The 19,430-nt window shown below is 38.1% G+C and overlaps 1 protein-coding gene across 1 annotated transcript; it reads left to right on the top strand.

Moving 5' to 3' along the window:
* Positions 1-4,918: 4,918 nt before the first annotated feature.
* Positions 4,919-18,638, top strand: LOC144256841 (cytochrome P450 3A21-like). The gene is made up of 7 exons (XM_077802453.1): positions 4,919-5,021; positions 7,525-7,618; positions 10,337-10,389; positions 11,983-12,082; positions 16,030-16,143; positions 16,592-16,680; positions 18,037-18,638. Exons 1-7 carry the CDS (start codon positions 4,951-4,953, stop codon positions 18,221-18,223), a joined length of 708 nt encoding a protein of 235 aa, XP_077658579.1. The 5' UTR covers positions 4,919-4,950; the 3' UTR covers positions 18,224-18,638.
* Positions 18,639-19,430: the final 792 nt, after the last annotated feature.

The raw sequence follows: 19,430 nt of genomic DNA, 5'->3' as shown, positions 1-19,430 counted from the left end.
TAGCTTCCTTGTTTGGTTTCTCAGGGTCCCTCTTCTTCTCCTTTCGAGTATTTTTTAAAATTGTTTTTAGTTGTAGATGGACACAATATCATGTTTTCTAACTTTTGAGTGAAGGCTTCTCTGGGTTGATCTTCAATCATTTGAATCTAGGTTCTAAGTCCTCCATGCCTGATGGTGTGTTCAGGTACCCAAATAGGACAAAAAGCACCTTCTGGAAAAATACAAGCATGACCTCTGCCCCACATAATCACTGGGTCTTGTCCTTTCCATTGATCAGTCTGTAAGTCCTAAAGGGCCTGTTGCTGTGGAAGACATGTGTCACTCAGTGCAGTGTGACCTTCTGAGTCATAATTTAGAAAATTTAAAACAAATAGAGCATTATTGAGATTATGTTGGGGAGTCATAGTCCTATACCCCCCTTTTAGTTTTTGTAATTGTAGCTTAATAGATAAATGAGCTCATTCTACAATGGCTTGACCTTGAGGGAATATGGAATATTCCTTATGGAATAACTGCTTTATGGTAAATCCAAAACTCTTGGTGAAATTGTTGAAAAGAAGAGCTTACATAAGCCAGTGGATTATCAGTTTTAATCTGTATCATAGTGAGGTACTAAGCAACTTAGCAAGACTCTGTTTCAAAATCAAAAGAACCGGGTAACAAAATCAGTAAGAAATGTTAAAAGATCCATTTTACAGGGATCTGCATGGGGGTGAGCAGGTGATTACCTGGATAAGGCCAGCCTGCAGTCCCACCAGGCAAGTTAGAAAGTCACTGGCCCACATAGAGGGGCAGTGTGCAGGCTTTTCAGGCTTTTTCAACATAACCCCATGATGCACATTTTGTCCTCACTGATTAATTCTCTCAGTTCTCTTTGATTTATTGGTTTTGACCTCTTTTCCTTCTTGTTTTCCTGACTATTGGAATGATTCTGATTGCAAAATGGCTGAACTCCTTTTACCTCTGACTGTCTGCTGACTCATAGAATTCAGTGACTTCACATTTAGTAATAAATTTTAAAAAAGGTCGTCTGTGGATTTGTGTTTACAAGCAGTTCTGCAGCATTTTGTAACTGTGTTGGGAGTGTTCTGGGAGATGTGGAAAGAAATATGTAACCCATGTGAGGTTGAAACATCAACCAGGTTTTTTAGAAGGTCTCTTGAACTTTCAATAGAAAATGAAATTACAAGATTTTGCTCCAGGGCCCTGCTTTTTGATGGTAGTAATTAGCTATGTAACTGTATATAGTGAGTTAAAAATTCTGGGACTTAGTTGCTCTTTCATAAAATGATAATTATAGCCATACATATCTCATAGAATTGTTGGATGGGTTGTGCCAGTTAATGAAGGAGAAGTCCTTACAACAACAACAACAACAAAATATTAGAAAAGAAAGTAGAAGGAATTGGACGCCACTTTCCTATGTTCATATATGAATACATGACCAGTAAAATTCCACATCATGTACAACCACAAAAATGGTATCCTGATTTGAATAAGATATACTCCATGTATGTATAATGTCAAAATACAATCTTTTTTCATATATATCAAAAAAACCCAAATAAAAATTTAAAGAGTTAAAAAATAAACACTAGCTATTTTTCTTGAGGTAAGGGGTGTGGGGGGGTGTGGTGTACTTCTCTCTCTGCACTCCCAATTGAGAAACCTCTGTAGACTTTAGGGCTCAGAGCTTCCATGGCAGGTGTGTCTTCTTTGAGATCCTGCCTATTCCACTTTTGTGCATCATGATCATAGGATCTCTTGGTTCCTGACTGGACTGCAGGAACTTGTGGACTTTAATATACAAAATAAGTAGAATAATGAGGAAGGGGTGTGTTTTATATCAATCCTGAGAGAGGCAGGAAGTCCTGAGCAAGTCCTGTGATTCAGATAATAAGACCCGGGGACATCTTAAGTCAATTCTAGGCAATATCCACCACCTACATGAGGAAAGAAGTCTAGGCACACCCAACAGCTCACACTTCCCTTCTCTTTAGTTTTGTTGATTCTGCTGTTTTTATATTTTTTGAAAAAGGAGTAAGTTTAAAAAAGGAAAGAATAAGTGAGTCAAATACTGCTACAAGTTTCAGTAAAGTATTCTTTAACTTCACAGAACTCATCCAAATTTATAATTCAAAATCTATATGTGTGGGTCTTTTTCATCTTGCTGTTTAGTGTTTCATTCTCCCAACAAAGGTTAAAATTCATGAAAGCCAAGTTTCTGGATAGTTCATGTGTAATGCTTGACACAGGTCCTGAACACAGTGGGCATACATCTCATTCAACCTGCAGTGACTATGGTGTGAGGAGCATTCCTCCTTCAGTCCAAGAGGATGTGTTCCTGGACCTGACAGTCTTCACACGACTCCAAACACAAGGCCCAGAATACTTGGCTATTCCCTCTCCCCGCCACAAAGCTTAGATACTTCTGCCTCCCAAAGTTGGCAAGATGAAAATAGTCCCTACTTAAAAGAAAGAGCATTTGAGAGCTGAGTTTAAAAAATCATCTTTCTTTTTTTTCTTTCATTCCATTCTTTTTTTCTTTTTGCATACTTAATATGTGAGTTAAACCTGTGAGTTTTGAATGTAAAACAAAAGCCAGAACCATGAGCAATTTATTTGCCAGTAAAAGTAATAACAGGCTTCTCAAAAGAGATATTATGTGGGCTGACGATGCACAAGAGAATGGACTGTCCCATGCCAAGAAAGAAGCTCCACCTTTAAAATTGATAAGAATGTTTTTTCTCATACCTCTATGATTACTTTATTTGGCATCCTACAATTGCCTGTTCATGTGTGCCCCTCTCAAATCAGCATGGTATCTGGGGCTGAGTCTCTATATAACCATGTACTTAGAGCAGATATTTATACTTAAACTATGGAACAAATGTAGGTGTCTTTCAACACATGAATATATAAAGAAAATGTGATAGATAGATACACACACACACACACAATGAAATATGACTCAGCCTTAAAGAAGAATAAAATGGCATTTACTGGTAAATGGATTTACCAGTAAATTTTTTTTACCAGCAATATTATGTTAAGCAAAATAAGACAATGCCCCCCAAACCAAATTTCAAATGTTTTTCTCTGATATCTGGATGCTAATTCACAATAGAGGGGGGTATAGACAAGAATAGAACTACTTTGGATTAAGTAGAAGTGTGTGAAGGGAACAAAGGGGGTTTATGAGTAGGAAGTATAGTAGAATGAATCTCTTGGTTGTATATGATGTAGAGTTACCTGGATTGTGTAATTATATATGCACATAAAGTAATACTGACTGATTCATTTTATTATCCTTCCCTTTTTGTATTTTATTTTGAGAGAGGGTCTATCTAAGTGGCATAGGGCTCAATGAATTTCTGAGGCTGGTTTTAAACTTGCAATTCTCCTTCCTCAGCTTCCAGAGTCTTGGAGATCACAGCAAGGAATAAGTTGTCCTACTGCTCAAGATAAATTAGGAAAGACTATACCAAAGTAGGTGCTGTGGGACCTGGGTTTTGAAGGGTAAGCTGAAGTCTTTGTGAGGCACAAAAACATTCTAGGTGCAGGAACCTGTATAGCCAGATATTTATGGATATAGCTTGTTTTGATGAAGGTCTCATGTATTATCATGTCAGCAGCTATGATGCCATGAACGCTTAAGGCAATTAAATGCTAATGGCTTTGCTTGAGTTCTCATAATATAAAATAACGTTTGACATTATTGATTACACAGTGATGTATTGATTTTTCCACCAAATATGAACTAAGCATACTACAGAAGTTCCAGGCCAGATACAAAATCTAGGTCTGGCCACTCACCCCCAAAATCAAACGCAAAGGGTAATTGTAAAAAGCAAGTAAAGTACTTTAATCTGTGTAGCCACCCCAGGAAGACATATTTTTAGGCATGTCTTCAGGGTGCTGACTTGACCTGAAGGCTTTAATAGAATAATAATTAGGGCAGTGGGGAAGAAGTATGCATTGTTAAGCAATCTTGCCCAAACTGTAGTCTCATGGATCACTATCTCAGTTCTAGCACTGTGAGGTGGCTCCTGAGAAGTCCTAATCACTTGAAAGGGCTAAATTTTTACTGCTCAGGATGTTCATCTACCAGACCTGGAATCCTAGAAGAGGCAATGTAGATGTCATGATATGATTCCTTTTATTGAGGGGACAGTCTCTTCATAGTGATCTGTCTACAAGGCTCTGCCATTCCTGGAAGGAATTGAAAAAAAAATAAGAAATTCTAGGCACCACTCTGGGGCTCTGAAAAAAGCTACTGTAAAAGCTGACAATCAGGGCTGGGGCTATAGCTCAGTTGGTAGAGTGCTTGCCTTGCATGCACAAGGCCCTGGGTTTGATCCTCAGCACCAAAACAAACAAACAAAAAACAAACAAAACAAGACAAAACAAAACAAAAAAATCCCCCAAAAGGTGACAATCAAATGTCCCTTCAATCTTGCTTCAATCTCCAAGATGGTATCAGATTAGGTATATTTGGGGCTAAAAATTCTTATTTTGCTAGTTTTTATATAAGCACTCCTTAAATGATTAACATGTCTTGTGCAAAGCTGTGTAGTCACAAATATTAGGTTAGTAAAGGATACCTAATGAAGGCAGAATGCCAAGATTTATTCTGCTTTTAGTTACCCATTGGAAAGCTGCTGGCTTCAAAGTTAATGAAATTACCAAAGGAAGTTTGTTTAAGTCAATGGTTTAAAAGATCAAAGGAGGAGAGTGCATGATTCTTTGTCAACTGCAAAGAGGACACCTGACCCTCCAATTCCAGGAGATGCATAGGTGCCCTTTTCACTGGCTGCATGCCTGGCCCCACCTCCTTTCCTAGCACATAAATTGGCTTCACTGAATTACAGCTTGACACATTTTGGCAAAAAAAAGCCCACATAGCAGAAAAAACAATTCAGAAGACAGAACTGCTGAAGAAAAGTGGTGATGGACCTGATCCCCAATTCTTCCATAGAGACCTGGGTCCTCCTGGCTATCTTCCTGGTGCTCCTATATCTGTGAGTAGTTGTCCAGTCTCCTCTCCTCTGTAACCCTGGAGGTGGGGACCTAATCATGTTCCTCTTTCCCTTGTCTATTTGAAGATCAAAAGAGATGATGGAAATGAAATTTCTATAAACACTTAAAAAGATCCTATTGAGCTTAAGCAGACCACTTGAGCTCCCTGCCCTCAAATCCATATTCCTGTGGATAGGGCAACTGGTGTTGAGATTTGTTTCTGGGTTTATCTGATTGGCTCTGTGTTTGCATCTAGAGGAATAAACCAGAATTCAGCATATACAGCTAAATAATAACTATTATAATATGCAGTGGGAACCTCACTCCCTTTCAAACTTAGGGGATTCTGGGAACAACCAGTTTACTTGGTTTTTGTCCCTTCATCTTCTTGGATTTCTGCCTATTGCAGAAGACATGCAAGAGGACTATCCCCTGTGCATGTGGTGACTCCTGCCCCCTCTAGCCCCCAGCACCATCTATACAACACACCAATTTCCCCACAGACTCCCTGGAAGGTTGACTGCATAATTCCCTCTTTTTATCCTGGCACTTCCCTCCCTTGTAAAACTCAATTATTTCACCCTGAAATCCACAGAACTGTTTCATTCTAAATGATAAGTGTCTAGAGCAGAGAATACCTGACAGAAATTTTAAGAAGTTTTATTCTTTCCTTTTGTATTATTTTTGCTCTCTCTGAGATATTAGCCTCATAAAGAGACTTATTTCCCCTCAATATGGAATCTTCTGGCAACCTGAACAACATCACAAAGCCAATTTGGCTTTACTTTTTTTCCTCTACACGCCAACATGAACGCATGAATGAATATCATCTAGTAGGGAAATTGCTTTTACTAATGGGATCCTGACATCATGAAGCAGAGGAAAAAAGGTTATTTTGATTGTGGGTAGGAGAGATTCCACACAGGTCACGTCTGACATTTGTCTCAATTTCACTCTTAAAAGTAACTAATCAAAATAGCATGAAATGAAAATATAGATCTGGCTTTTATTCTCTGAAAGAAAAGGTAATAATTCAGGGTGTTGTGGCAGCATAATCCTCTCTCTGCAGACATTTTCTAGTGAATCAATGTAGTTTAATTTTACTGTATGTAATGACAGGATTTGTACAGAGTATGTGAAAACTATACTGCCTTAAACATTCTCCTCCAAAGAAGCAGCAAGTGCTTATTCAACTGTATGGAACACATTATGGGTTCTTATTTTATGTTGCATATTGTCTGCTCTGTCATCAGGACTGTAACTGAAATTTGAAAGGTCACCTTCCATGTATCTAAAAGGAATTGCTGGTCATGTTAAGCTATTTAAACATGCCAGACTTTTCTCTTCTGTGCTACTATGGGGCAATCTTTGCAAAACTGGTTGTTTCGTGATTGAAATAGCTGCCAGGAATCTCTTGTTCACCATTTTTCCTTTACCTAGTCTTTCATCTATTATCAATGCTGATAGGGGTGAAGATTTTAGGATCCAGAACCCTCAGGCATGGGGCTGTGAACATGACACATCTGTGTTACAGGTTGGCCAGCCCAAGGAAGCACCAGCCTTTGTGGGTTTTCATACAAGGAGAGTTGATGCGTAGAAGCAATAAACAAAACTATTTTGTGATTGACTGCCTTGGTAACATGAATATGCCTGACTCTGTGCTGCCATCTGAGCATCACCAGTTGGAGGATCAGACTCAATGAGAGGAGGAATGGCCTGGAGATGATTCCTCAGTCATTTATTCCTCACAGTAGCACTCAGAGTATAAGGGAACTCAGTCTTCCTTCTTGCTCAAGTCACTTAGATTGTCTGGCAATGGACTTGGGTGGCACTCAACATGGCTCACATTGGTATGAAGCCAATGGAAGTCTCAGTTTTCTTAAATGTCACATTTGTCATTCAACAGAAATAAGAATACTATGACTGCTTCCAAATATCCATTTGAAGTCAAATTTAAAGAAGGGCTGAATGCTGAACCAGAGACATGGCATAGAAAGAAGGAAAAGTATGAAAGGTTTATGTCCAAATTGCAAGAAACAATGTTACCATAGGTTCTCAGTGGACACTCTGTGCTTCAATGGATTTGGTTGCCCAAAATCTCATAATGAAAATCATGTCAAAGCATTGGCCCTTTTTTACTAGGAATCTCTACGTTAAGGAAAGGTTAACATACCAAATACACATAGCAACTGCGATGCCCTGGCAGAATGCCAGCCTGAACTTCTCAGGCGCATTCAAGGCTGGGAATATTTATTAAGAACAAACCCAATTATTGGGGCCATGAAGACTCAAGTTCATTTACCTAATCATTGTGCCTCTTGTGGCAGGAAGTTATCTCTAAGTGGTGTTGGAATACAGAATGTGCCAGTTGGAGTTTTTGTTGGTCTGTATCACCTACATGTTACCTATCTCATTGCCTGGTCCAGTTTCTGAGTCAGAGACTGGTCAGGCCCTTATCTATACAATGACAATCAGGGTGACCTGGCTTTCTATTTCACTTTATAGATATGGAACCTATTCTCATGGGCTATTTAAGACGCTGGGAATACCTGGGCCAACACCTCTGCCTTTATTTGGAACTCTTCTGTACTACTGCAAGGTGAGTGTGCTTGAGCTCCCTCTATTTTTTCTCCTGAGTACAAATGCCAGTTAAGTGCCATCAGTAAAAATGTTCATCTTCAGGAGAAATTTAGTAGTTTTTATCCTTTGAGAAACAATGTTCAGGCCCCTCCTGGAGCATGGCCAGGTGTTCCCTGGAGCTCTGATGTCAACTCTTCAAGAGCCTCAGTGGAACAGCTTGGATCTCTGGTACATCTGCATTTGATCTTCATGATGTTGTTCAGACTTTGAATTCGTCATAAAAAAGATGCTTAACTTGCTGGGTGCACATTTCCAGGACGATTATATTGTGCTTGGTATTTGAGCAAAAAGTCTGTGAAAGAGGGCATGGTAAACAACTTCAAACACTCCTATTCTTTGCAAGATCTCATGAGTCCCTTTGTAAATAAAAAATCCTCATTAATGTCTTTGAAACTACAGTATCTGAAGTACCCCAAGCATTCGTAAGTTGATAATTTGCACATACTTAATTTTTGAATGTGCAAATACCCTGTGGTCATTTCCATGGCTTCACCCAAGTTTTACTTCCTGTGACATATTTGGGGGATTTACCAGATGAAACGACAGCATTCTGCATTTCTTCTTATCATTCAAAGAGAGCACCCTAGCAGTGAGTCTTAGCAACGAATAAGTATGAATGGGATAAGGTAGCCCTTATCTATGGATTTCACATAATTAAACACAAGATGTGTATTGTTTTTTAACAAAGGCAGTATCACATATAAAATGAGCAGTAATCACATGATTTAAAAAATTAAAACAAGTTAACTGAATGGAATGTAACATGTTCCACAAGAAATGTGAATTTTCATCAAGCTTTTGTCATTAACCCATTTAGATATCTGACTCTGGGCCAGAAAAATAGGCTACACTCTGCTCAGATTATCTCTTCCAAACACTGAGGCTTATTTATCATACTCTAATTCTATAATTCTGAGCAGAATTATAGACCCCCCTGAGAATTATAGACCCCCTGACCCCCTGAGAATTCCATTCTGCTATTCCTGCTGAAAAGGCATTATTTCCTATTCACGCTTTCCAGATCAACAGTATACTAGACAGGCTGTAAGATCCACATAATTGGGGGTCTCCCTGTGCATCATGGAAACATCATCCCTGAAACATAGCAATAGGAAGATTACATTTTATGTGTTAGAAGAAAAAACTTAGAGAAAGTACTTAATTTGTTGACTCCCATGGGTAGGAGTGGCATCTCTCCATCTTTTCCACGTTGAGCTGGAAAAACGGAAGGTGATGCCATTTTTGACAATCCTTACTTATCCTTTCTCACTCCACAACATGCATGAGAATCACTGTTATGGTCGTGGTATCCCTCAGAAGCTCATGTGTGAGGCAATGTAAAAAAGTTCAGAAATAAAGTGATTGAATTGTGAAAGCCTTAATCTACTCTACACTATTTCCTCAGTAAGGATTAACTGGGGGCAACTGTAAGCAGGTAGGGTGTTGGTGGAAGAGGTGGGTCACTGGGGGCCTGGCTTCAGGGCATACATTTTGTCCCTGGTTAGTGGAGTTTCTGTCTGCTTCCTGATGCCACGTCCTGAGCTGCTTTATTCCTTCACACTCTTCTGCCATGTTATTCTGCCTCACCTCAGACCACAGCAACAGAGGAAGCGATGTATTAACTGAGACCTCTGAAAATGTGAGCCCAGTAAATCTTAGTTTTCTACATGGTTCTTATCAGGGTCACAGTAGTGAAATAGCCAGCTAAACTACTCACATCAACATGGTCAACTTAGAGGTGACTAGTGCCTTGAACTTCCTCATTTCCCCAGTATTCTAGGGAGATTCATGAGAGAAATGAAAAAAGATCTGGGGAAAAATGAGTGAAGTGGCCTTGAAAATGTCCCTGGGAAACTCACTCACTTTCACTCAGCTTTGATTTTTTCACATCCAGGTAGAGGGAATGATTCAAAGTTGACAGGATTTCAGAAATACTCCATGCACATGAGAAAAGGATACAGAGAACTAGACTTGCTTCATATACATACTCAAGGACAACTAGTGAAACTGTGGCACACACCTGTAGTCCCAACCACTCTGGAGGCTGAGGCAGGAGAATCACAAATTCAAGGTCATTATAGGAAACAACAACAAAAAAAAAAGAGGATAATTTCTTCAATATGTACAATACTTCAAGAAAATTCAAGATGGACTCTAAATTCCCTTTTCTAATATGCCACAGTCTGGCTGGGCACAAATTAACCAAGAAGCCACAAAGCCTTGTAGGTTCAAACAGCAACTCTTTATTCCGGAACTCTCACCAGCACTCTACACACACTTCCTAGGAACACACTCCCTCTACAGGGCTCCATGCAGCCAATTCACTCTGAACCCTGAGAAAACTCAATGGGAACTCCAAAGTAGCCAGCGTCAGAGGCAGTAGGATCCGCCCTAATCGCAGAGGCACCCTAATCCCAGAGCAGGGTCACCTTTCAACCATTCCCTCTAGCAAAATGCCAGGCATCATTCCGACTAAACTGTGGCTCTCAACACTAATATCCCATTTATTTTCTCTTCTTTGCCTTTGGATGTCTTAGAATAAGAGCTTCCCTCTAACTGCCAGTGATGAATATATTTCAATCTGATTTCAAGGGATTCTAATCATTGGTTCCTGAATTAGAAGCAGGGTTCAATATTTTCAAAATAACAATATAAATTCCCTTGTTTCTCCACCCAGGGTTTTTGGCAGTATGATGTCCAATGTCATGAAAAGTATGGGAAAATGTGGGGGTGAGTATTTTGGAAACTTCCCTTGGGTAGACTTGTTGCATGAGGCACCCCAGGGCAAGAGGACAATGCCAGCCCAGAGCTATTACTGGTAATTAATTACATAAAGCTTTTAGAGGCTCCTCCTCCTGCCAAGAGTCCCATATTTCACCAGGTGTCAAGGTTCATGGCCAAGAATGTCATACTTTTGACTTTTCTCAGTCTCTGATGACCCCAAAACTCTTGGCCTCACCTTCTCTCCAGTGCCCAGCCTCTACCCCCTTTTCCATTTTGTCTTCATTAGGAGCCTTTAATACTGCATAGGAGGCATTAAGTCAGACCTTTCTAAAATGTGCATGGCTTTATCTTCTTTCAAGATTGCCACATTGAATAAAAGCGACCTTTATATAAATTTGGGGGTTATTATGTACATTTGAAAGAAAATCTGAGAGAGAGATGAACAGATTGGGAAATGATTTGACCTCTGCTTTCTTTTATTTTAACGTTCTCTGCAAGTGTAAAGTCTTGGGGATTTCATTTGTTTTACCATGTCAATTAGGAGTTTTCAATAGAAGTGTACACAGGGATTTCTCTGCCTACCTCATTCTACTGACTTTGAAGAATGGATGGCCAGTACATTTTAAACCACTATGTTCCCATGACCTTGTGTACTTCATAATCTGCTAGGTTGACATCAGCTAATTTCAGCAGCCATTTTCTTAATAATGCTTGGTGAAAGTAGCTCCAGAGGTATTATTGTAGTTCTTGTGTTCTATAAGCAAGTGGGAGATGGCTTTGCCTCTTCCTCCCTCTTCATCTTCTCTCATGAAGTCCTCAAAACTGCAAAGCTGGCCACATCATCCTGCCTAACTGGTGTGGCCCATAAAGGCCATTTTTTTGAGTGGAAAGAGCATACAGGGCTGAGTCCCCACTGATACAACCCCAGCTGTCTCTTGCATATTAAGCACTTGTAAGAACTTAATAATTTACTTGTCTATTTTTCTCTAATTTAATATCCTTTCACATCAGAAGAAACAATTAAAGCATAAAAAGAGAACCTTCAGAAGTGGATAAAATCTTTGCCTTCTGCACTTCATTTATGGTGTTAATATTCAAAATATAAAAACAATCCAATAAGCTTAACACCAAAAAATCAAATAACCCAATCAATAAATGGGCAAAAGAACTTAGCAGACCCTTCTCAAAAGAAGAAATACAAACGATCAATGAATATATGAAAAATGTTCAACATATCTAGCAATTAGAGAAGTGCAGATTAAAACTGCACTGATTATGAAATATTTTTAAATACAAAAATTATTGGAGAATGAGATAGAAAACATGTACGCACCATTTAGACATCTCTGACCAGGCTCTTCTTATAAAGAATTTTTTTCATTTTTAAATATCTCTTCCCTGCTTAAGTTACATGACCTTCATTTTATATGGCCAGAATCTTGTTGTGTGTCATCACCTACCTTGAACTTATATCTAGTGTCACTGTGCATTCTACAGTCAGGCATATGGATTATGGAATATCAGTTTGGATTTCTGGGTGTTGCTCCAACTGAAAAATATGGCTTAGTAGGTTTAATGAGCTCTTCTTTCCCAACACAGATTGTATCATGGTCAACAGCCTGTGTTGGTTATTACGGATCCAGAGATGATCAAAACAGTGCTGGTGAAAGAACATTATTCTGTTTTTACAAATCGGCCGGTAAGCATTCACTTTTTTAAATTTCTTTTCTCTTTTTTTATTGATTTTAAAAAAATAAATGACAGCAGAATGCGTTACAATTCTTATTACACATATGTAACACAATTTTTCATATCTATGGTTGTATATAAAGTATGTTGACACCAATTCATGTCTTCATGCATGTACTTTGGATAATGATGTGTATCGCATTGCATCATTTTTGCTAACCCCGCCCCTTTCCTTTCCCTGCAACCCCTCTGCCCTATCTAGAGTTCATCCATTTCTCCCATGCTCACCTTCCCTAACCCACTATGAATCAGCTTCCTTACATCAGAGAAAACATTCGAGCATTTGTTTTTTGGGGGATTGGTTAACTTCACTTAGCATTATCTTCTCCAATGCTAACCATTTACCTACAAATGCCATGATTTCATTCTCTTTTATTGTGGAGTAAAATTCCATTGTGTATATATTCCCACCCCTTTTTTTATCCTTTCATCCACTGAAAAGCATCTAGGTTGATTCTACAGTTTAGCTATTGTGAATTGTGCTGCTATAAACACTGATGTGGCTGTGTCCCTGTACCATGCTGATTTTAAGTCCTTTGGGTATAGACCAAGGAGAGGGATAGCTGGGTCAAATGGTGGTTCCATTTCCAGATTTCCAAGAAATCTCCATACTACTTTCCATATTGGCTACACCAATTTGCAATCCCACCAACAATGTATGACTGTGCCTTTTTCTCCCAACATTCATTGTTCTTTATCTTCATAATAATTGCCATTCTGACTGGAGTGACATGATAGTGGTTTTGATTTGCATTTCTCTGATTGCTAGAGATGATGAATAGTTTTTCATATATTTGTTGATTGAGTGTATGTCATTCTCTGTGAAGTGTATGCTCAGGTTATTTTAAAAAATACAAATATTTATTGATTAAATTTGTGTCTTGGAGTAATCACAGCTTCACAGACATTTGCTCCAAAACTGTTCAGGGAAGTTTCATATAACTTTTCTTCTGTTTTTCCCAATTGACATGCTTTGAATATCATATTACTTATCTCTGAATGTAGTCTATTCCTGTTACTAGAGCAACCAGAAATTGACATGGATACAATCCACAGGACTTATTTAGATTTCATCAGTTTTATGTGCCTGTGTATGTGTGTGCCTATGTACATTTGGGCAAAATTGCTGCTGTGGATAAATCCATATAATCATCAGCTTTCTTGAGATATAGTGATCTCCAAGGCTCCCTCTTGCTAGTCTTTTAAAGTCCTGATGGGTCACTTGTCATTTCCTCTTAACAGGGTCTCCATAAGAGCAAGTATTGTCTTTTATGGGGAAGGCTAATACATGAAAAGCTTTGCCTCTGACTTCTATATTGTTCTTGTTTCTCTCCTAAAAGTTATAGACTTTACAATTTACATAAAAACCTATGATCTATGTCATGCTCATTGTAAAACACGGTGAGGGTTCATTTGTTGTTGTTGTCTTGTTTTGTTGGCCTGTGGCTGTCCAGTTGTTTCAGTACCATCTTTAGAAAGACTGTCCTCCCTCTGATCATTCTGTTTTCACCATTGTCAAGCATCCATTTGGGCTGATAGGGTGTGTCTATTTCTCACTCTGTTTTATTTTAGTTGTGCCTGTGCTCTTCTCTCCATTGTGTTTTTTCTTGCAATGAGTCTCATTACCATTTTAAGTACCTACCTTGGAGGATGGTGACTATGTTAATAAAGCAAAGGAAAAAAATATGTTATCATCCTGGAACCAGGGTTGTGTGGCTCAGTGGTAGAGTGCTTGCCTAACATGTGTAAATTGCTGGGTTCAGTCCCCTGCACCACATAAAAAAAAAAAAACAAATAAAATAAAGGTATTGTGTCCATCTACAAATATGTATATATTCTAACCAAAAAGTTACCATCTTCACTTTTCTATGCATGCATTTGCCCCTTAGTTCAAAAAGATGTGACACCTCATCTGGGGGAGTCCCTAGTATTATTATCAGAACAGGGCAGACTAGTGGCCTCTCTCAGTGGGTTTTATTGAAATGACCTGGTCTTTGCCTCTGGCTTGTTGGTTTTTCTGATGACTTCATAGCCTCAGAATGCTGAGCTGACTTCTCAAACTCCTGTCTCCTAGTGTGTTAAGTTAGCATTAGAGACTATCATACTGTTTAACTCCTAATTTTCTGTTATGTTTGTTAACCTGCTAAGACTGACTCAATTTGTCTGTTTCACTCCCACTTAATTAATTAATTAATTAATTAATTTATTTATTTATTTTGAGAGGGAGAGAGACAGACAGAGAGAGAGAGAGACAGAGAGAGAGACAGAGAGAGAGAGAGAGAGAGAGAGAGAGAGAGAGAGAGAGAGAGAGAGATTTTTAATACTTATTTTTTTTAGTTTTTGGCAGACACAACATCTTTGTGTGTATGTGGTGCTGAGGATGGAACTTGGGCCGCATACATGCCAGGCGAGTGCGCTACCGCTTGAGCCACATCCCCAGCCCTCCCACTTTATTTATGTTGGTCCTTTAATTTTTCATACAAATTCAGAATAAGCTTGTCTGCAAAAACCCACTTGTTGAGATTTTAATAAGAATTCAATAAAATCTATAGATTAATTTGGAGAAAATCTGTATCTTTTCTGGGTTGAATCTTTCAATCCATGTTATGCTTCTCCATTTCTTGAGGTTTTCTTTAATATCTTTGATCAACATTTCATAGTTTTCACCATAGCAATCCTGTACTTGTTTTTATATCTGTTCCTAATGTGTTTCATTTTCTTTGGAGTGACAGTGAATACTATTGTGTTTTTAATGTTTTTTTTCACATTTCCCTTGTTGTTATATAGAAATGTAGCTTGTTTTTGCATGTTAATACTGTATCTTACAACCTTGGTGAACTTATTTATTAGTTCTAGAAGTCTTAAAATATTCTTTGAGATTTTCCACATTGATAATTTTGTCCTCTGAAGACAGGGTCACTTCAGGTTCTTTCATTTCCAATTTTCATGCCTTTTGAAAAACATTCTCCAATTGCTCCAGTAAGTATTTACAGTATGATAATATTGGACAAGAATGATAAAAGTAGAAAACTTTAAATTGTTACTGATCTTAGGAGAATAGATTCACCATTGACCAGTAAATGTTATGTTAGCTGAAGGTCTTTGTTGTTGCTGTTGGGTTTTTTAGTATATAGAGTCTCTTTCAGATTGAAGAAGTTTTTTTTTTCTTCCTAGTGTTTTGAGCTTTCATCATGAATGAGCACTGGATGTATACCTTTATAAACAAAACACAGTGTTGGAAGCTGAATGACAGCTTCAAGCAGGTTGGATTGACAGGCCAGTCTCAAGCTGGGAAACATAATTATCTTTCCTTTTCCTTCTGTCCCTCCATGTGTGTGTAGTGGGGGATGATTCAAAAAAAGTACTTCCATATAATTGCATTATTTTTTTTTCAGAATTGAGAAGAAGTTCCTAATCTTTTAAGTTATTAGCTACTATTTTTAAGTGGCTATATCCTAGCATCCCTTGCAAGATATTCATGCTGTACATATATGGAAAAGCATAACTGGTCTGGGCAACCTAGTTTTCCAAGGTTATCTGGATGACTGTCATCAATCAGTTTTTTCTTGTGCTGCCTGTATAGGATGCCCTAAGTCATAATGCTCTCTGTCCCCTGGGAGAACAGTTTACCTACCATGAGGGGCCTTTGTATTTACACAGCAGCTGTAATATAAATACTGAACATGCATCTGGTGGCTGGGTACCCCCTCTACCCTCACAAGAGAAGAGGAATTTCAGATAAAAGTTTATGGAGCATCTAGCACAGGGCCTGCCCCCTAGTAGACACTCAGTAAATAACTGATTAAAAAAACTGATGCCTGCTTAACAAGTTCTCTACAATGTGGAGACTTCCAAAACATACCTCATACAAAATGTCTTTTTCTTTGTGAACTTCAGGTAGTTTTGCCATTGGGATTTGTGCAAAAATCTCTCTTTGCAGCAAGGGATGAAGAGTGGAAGAGACTTCGAGTCTTGCTGTCGCCAGTGTTCTCCAGTGGGAAACTCAAGGAGGTAATAAACTAAGAGGACTTTAGTTCGAAACTTAAATAAGGATTTGGGGATGAGACAAACGTGAGAACATCATCGTTTTCCAAAGAATATTCAACTAAGTTTGAAATTCCAAATTAAAAAAAAAAAACTAAAAGTAAATATCAGAAAGATCAATAGAGTAGAAGGAAGGGAACAGTGGGAAGGAAGAGAGGAGAGAAAGGGGAAGTATTGGGACTGAGTTAGAACAAATTATTTTTCTATGCTTTTATAATTATTTCAAAAGGAAACATTGTTGTGTATAAATAAAAAGAACTAATTAAAAATTTCAGATCACCTTTTGTCTTTATGTTCTAGAAGAGATATTATTTGATACATTATAAATATCTCATACTTTATAATCCTGAGAAAATCAGAGCCTTGGGGCCTCAATTCTCCTGTAACTGTGGGTGGAGTTGTGTTTTGTGCTTAGATGATCCCCATCATTAACCAATATGGAGACGCATTGGTGAAGTACCTGAGCCAGGAAGTGAAGAAAGGCGAGCCTGTCACTGTGAAAGAGTAAGTAGCAGGCAGCTCTGGGGTTGTGAGCTGTTTTAAGACCTTCCAGCAGCCTGCCAGGGAACTGAAATTACCACTGTTGAGCTACTCCCCTGACCAGACAAAAGTAAGTATGTGCTGTCACAACCAAAATGGGCCACCCAAGGAAAAGAGGCTCCCAGGATGAGGCAGGGTGCTGGGACATCTGTGTACAAAAACAGAATTAGTTTATCTGCTTGATCGTCAATGTGGATATTATGTAAGTCAAAACACATGTTTTACAATGAAGAACATGATCACTCAGAAGTTGAGGGTAGAGCCTAGGGAATGTTGGATGGGGGGAAGTTTCTGGTACCTACTGAGCAGGGATAGAAAGATATAACACAGGGCTAGGGTTGTAGCTCAGTGGCAGAACACTTGCCTAGCATGTGTAAGGCACTGAGTTTGATCCTCAGCACCACATAAAAATAAACTGATAAAATAAAGGCATGCTGTCCTCTACAACTAAAAAAAATTATTTAAAATTTTAAAAAAGAAAGATACAAAACAGGCTATGGAACAACAAATCTCTTCATGGTTGCACTGAGAATATCAGCAAAATATGAAATATTCTCACCACTTCTTCCTCCAGTCTCAACAGAGATAAGGTCCTGAAAGGATATGGATTACAACTACCATATCATTTGTTGTATAAAATGGGTTATTTTGACCCATGAACAACCACTGATACTGTCTTGGGAAATCTGAGAGAATATGTTCACCAAGTTGTGAGCTCATCCAAGTACATTTTGAGGAAATTTTCAATGTTTTAACTGAGGATATTCTTACTCATTCCCTTTTGTGAGATTCTGCCCTTGGGGCCACCTTGGGTCCTGGAGTGCAGGACCTCTCAGGAGCTGTAGCAGTGGGTGCAGAGACGGGGGGGACAATGTTTCTGCCTCTCAGAACAGGGTATTGCTTTTATGTGATGTGCTAGAGAGGAATCAGCTCTGGGCACAGACTGTGCTTAGGCAGGACCTAGGTCAAGGTCACCTATCTTGGATCCCCTACCAGGAGTCAATTATAACACCCTGGTCCTGCTGAAGATCCATACTTAATCATCTTTTATCATCTACAGTCCACTCACTGATGTAATTTATCTGATTATGGGTGTCTGTCTCTCTGTGACTGAACTCCTTGAGCTCACTACCCTAGTGTCCCTAACTCCCCTGGCACAGGGGCAGCTGCCTCATGGCATTTGATAGGAGCATGGACTAGTCATTTGATCAACAGATATTTCTGACAGTGTGTGAATGTGCTCATATCACTTCTTCCAGAATGTGTAGTAGGAGAGTAAAGCAGTGCAGATTAAAATTTTACATTTCTTTCTCTACTCAGAATTTTGGGGAGCTACAGCATGGACGTGATTGTTAGCACATCTTTTGGAGTTAATGTCAATTCCCTCAACAATCCACAAGATCCATTTGTGAAAAAAGCCAAGAAGGCCCTTGGTTCAGGTGACTTCCATCCAATTTTTCTTATAATTAGTATGTGGATCACCGTTTCTTTTTTTCTTTTAAAATAACAACTTCATTAAGATATTATTTACATACTATATGATTCCTTAAAATGTAAAATTCCATAATTTTTAGCAGGATTAATAATATGTGCAGCCCTCACCATTGTCAAAACTCAGAAAACTCATTATCTTTTAACTGTCAGCTTTCAAAATCATTTACCTTAAACAAACACTACTGTATTTTCTATTTCTTTAGCTTTGCATATGATGTATACATTATAAAAATGGAGACATGGAATATGTGTTTTTTGTGATGCAAAGTGACATCATTTAGCATTTTGTTTCCAAGTGAAATATATATCAGTACTTCATGTTTATGGCCAAATAATATTCCATTGTATAGATATACTACAATTTAGTTATCCTTTCATCAGTTGATAGACATTTATGTTATTTCGACCTTTTGGCTATTATGAATGGTGCCATTATGAACATTAGTGTGAAACTTCTTTGTGAACTCTAGTTTTCAATTTCATCTCAGTGTATACTCAGGAGTGAAATTGCTGCCTTACAAAGTACTTCTGTCAGTGTTTTCCATAATAGCTGTACCATTTAATATTCTTACCAAAAGTGTATGAGGGTCCCAATTACTTCACTTATTTTCTAACACTTCCTGTTTCCATCTCTTATTTTAGATATTGTAGTGGATGTGAGTTGGCAACTTATGTGGTTTTGATTTGCATTTTCCTGTTGGTTACTGATAACAAGCAATGTTAATCACTTTTTTATTTGTTCTTTTTAGATATGCATGACATATTTGTAAAAACATAAAGTATACCTTATTCTAATTAGGATGCCAGGCTTGTGGAGTTACATGATGTGGAGATTCACTATGAGGTGTTCATCTATGTACATAGGAAAGATACTTCAGATTCATTATTTTAAAGAATGTCTATCCATATCTTTTCCCTACAATTACCTGAAGCATTTGTCTTTTTGTTTTGAGGCTTAAGAATTTTACTAGTGTGAGTCTGTACCATGTACAACCAGAGGAAGGAAATCTTGTGTTCCATTTGTGTACAATGTGTCAAAATGCATTCTACTTGTCATGTATAACTAATTGGAACAAATTAAAAATAAAAGAAAAAAGAATTTTTAAATAATTTAATTGAAAAAATACGTCTTCATGTATTCCTTACACAGTTTCTTATCAGATTATGATTTGTAACATGTTTTTCCTATTCTATAGATATCTTTTTACTTTCTTGATAGT

Source organism: Urocitellus parryii, chromosome 9, assembly GCF_045843805.1.
Source record: "Urocitellus parryii isolate mUroPar1 chromosome 9, mUroPar1.hap1, whole genome shotgun sequence".
Classification (NCBI taxonomy): Eukaryota; Metazoa; Chordata; class Mammalia; order Rodentia; family Sciuridae; genus Urocitellus; species Urocitellus parryii.
Note: the sequence above shows the minus strand (reverse complement) of the source record. Positions and strands in the feature narration are given on the sequence as shown.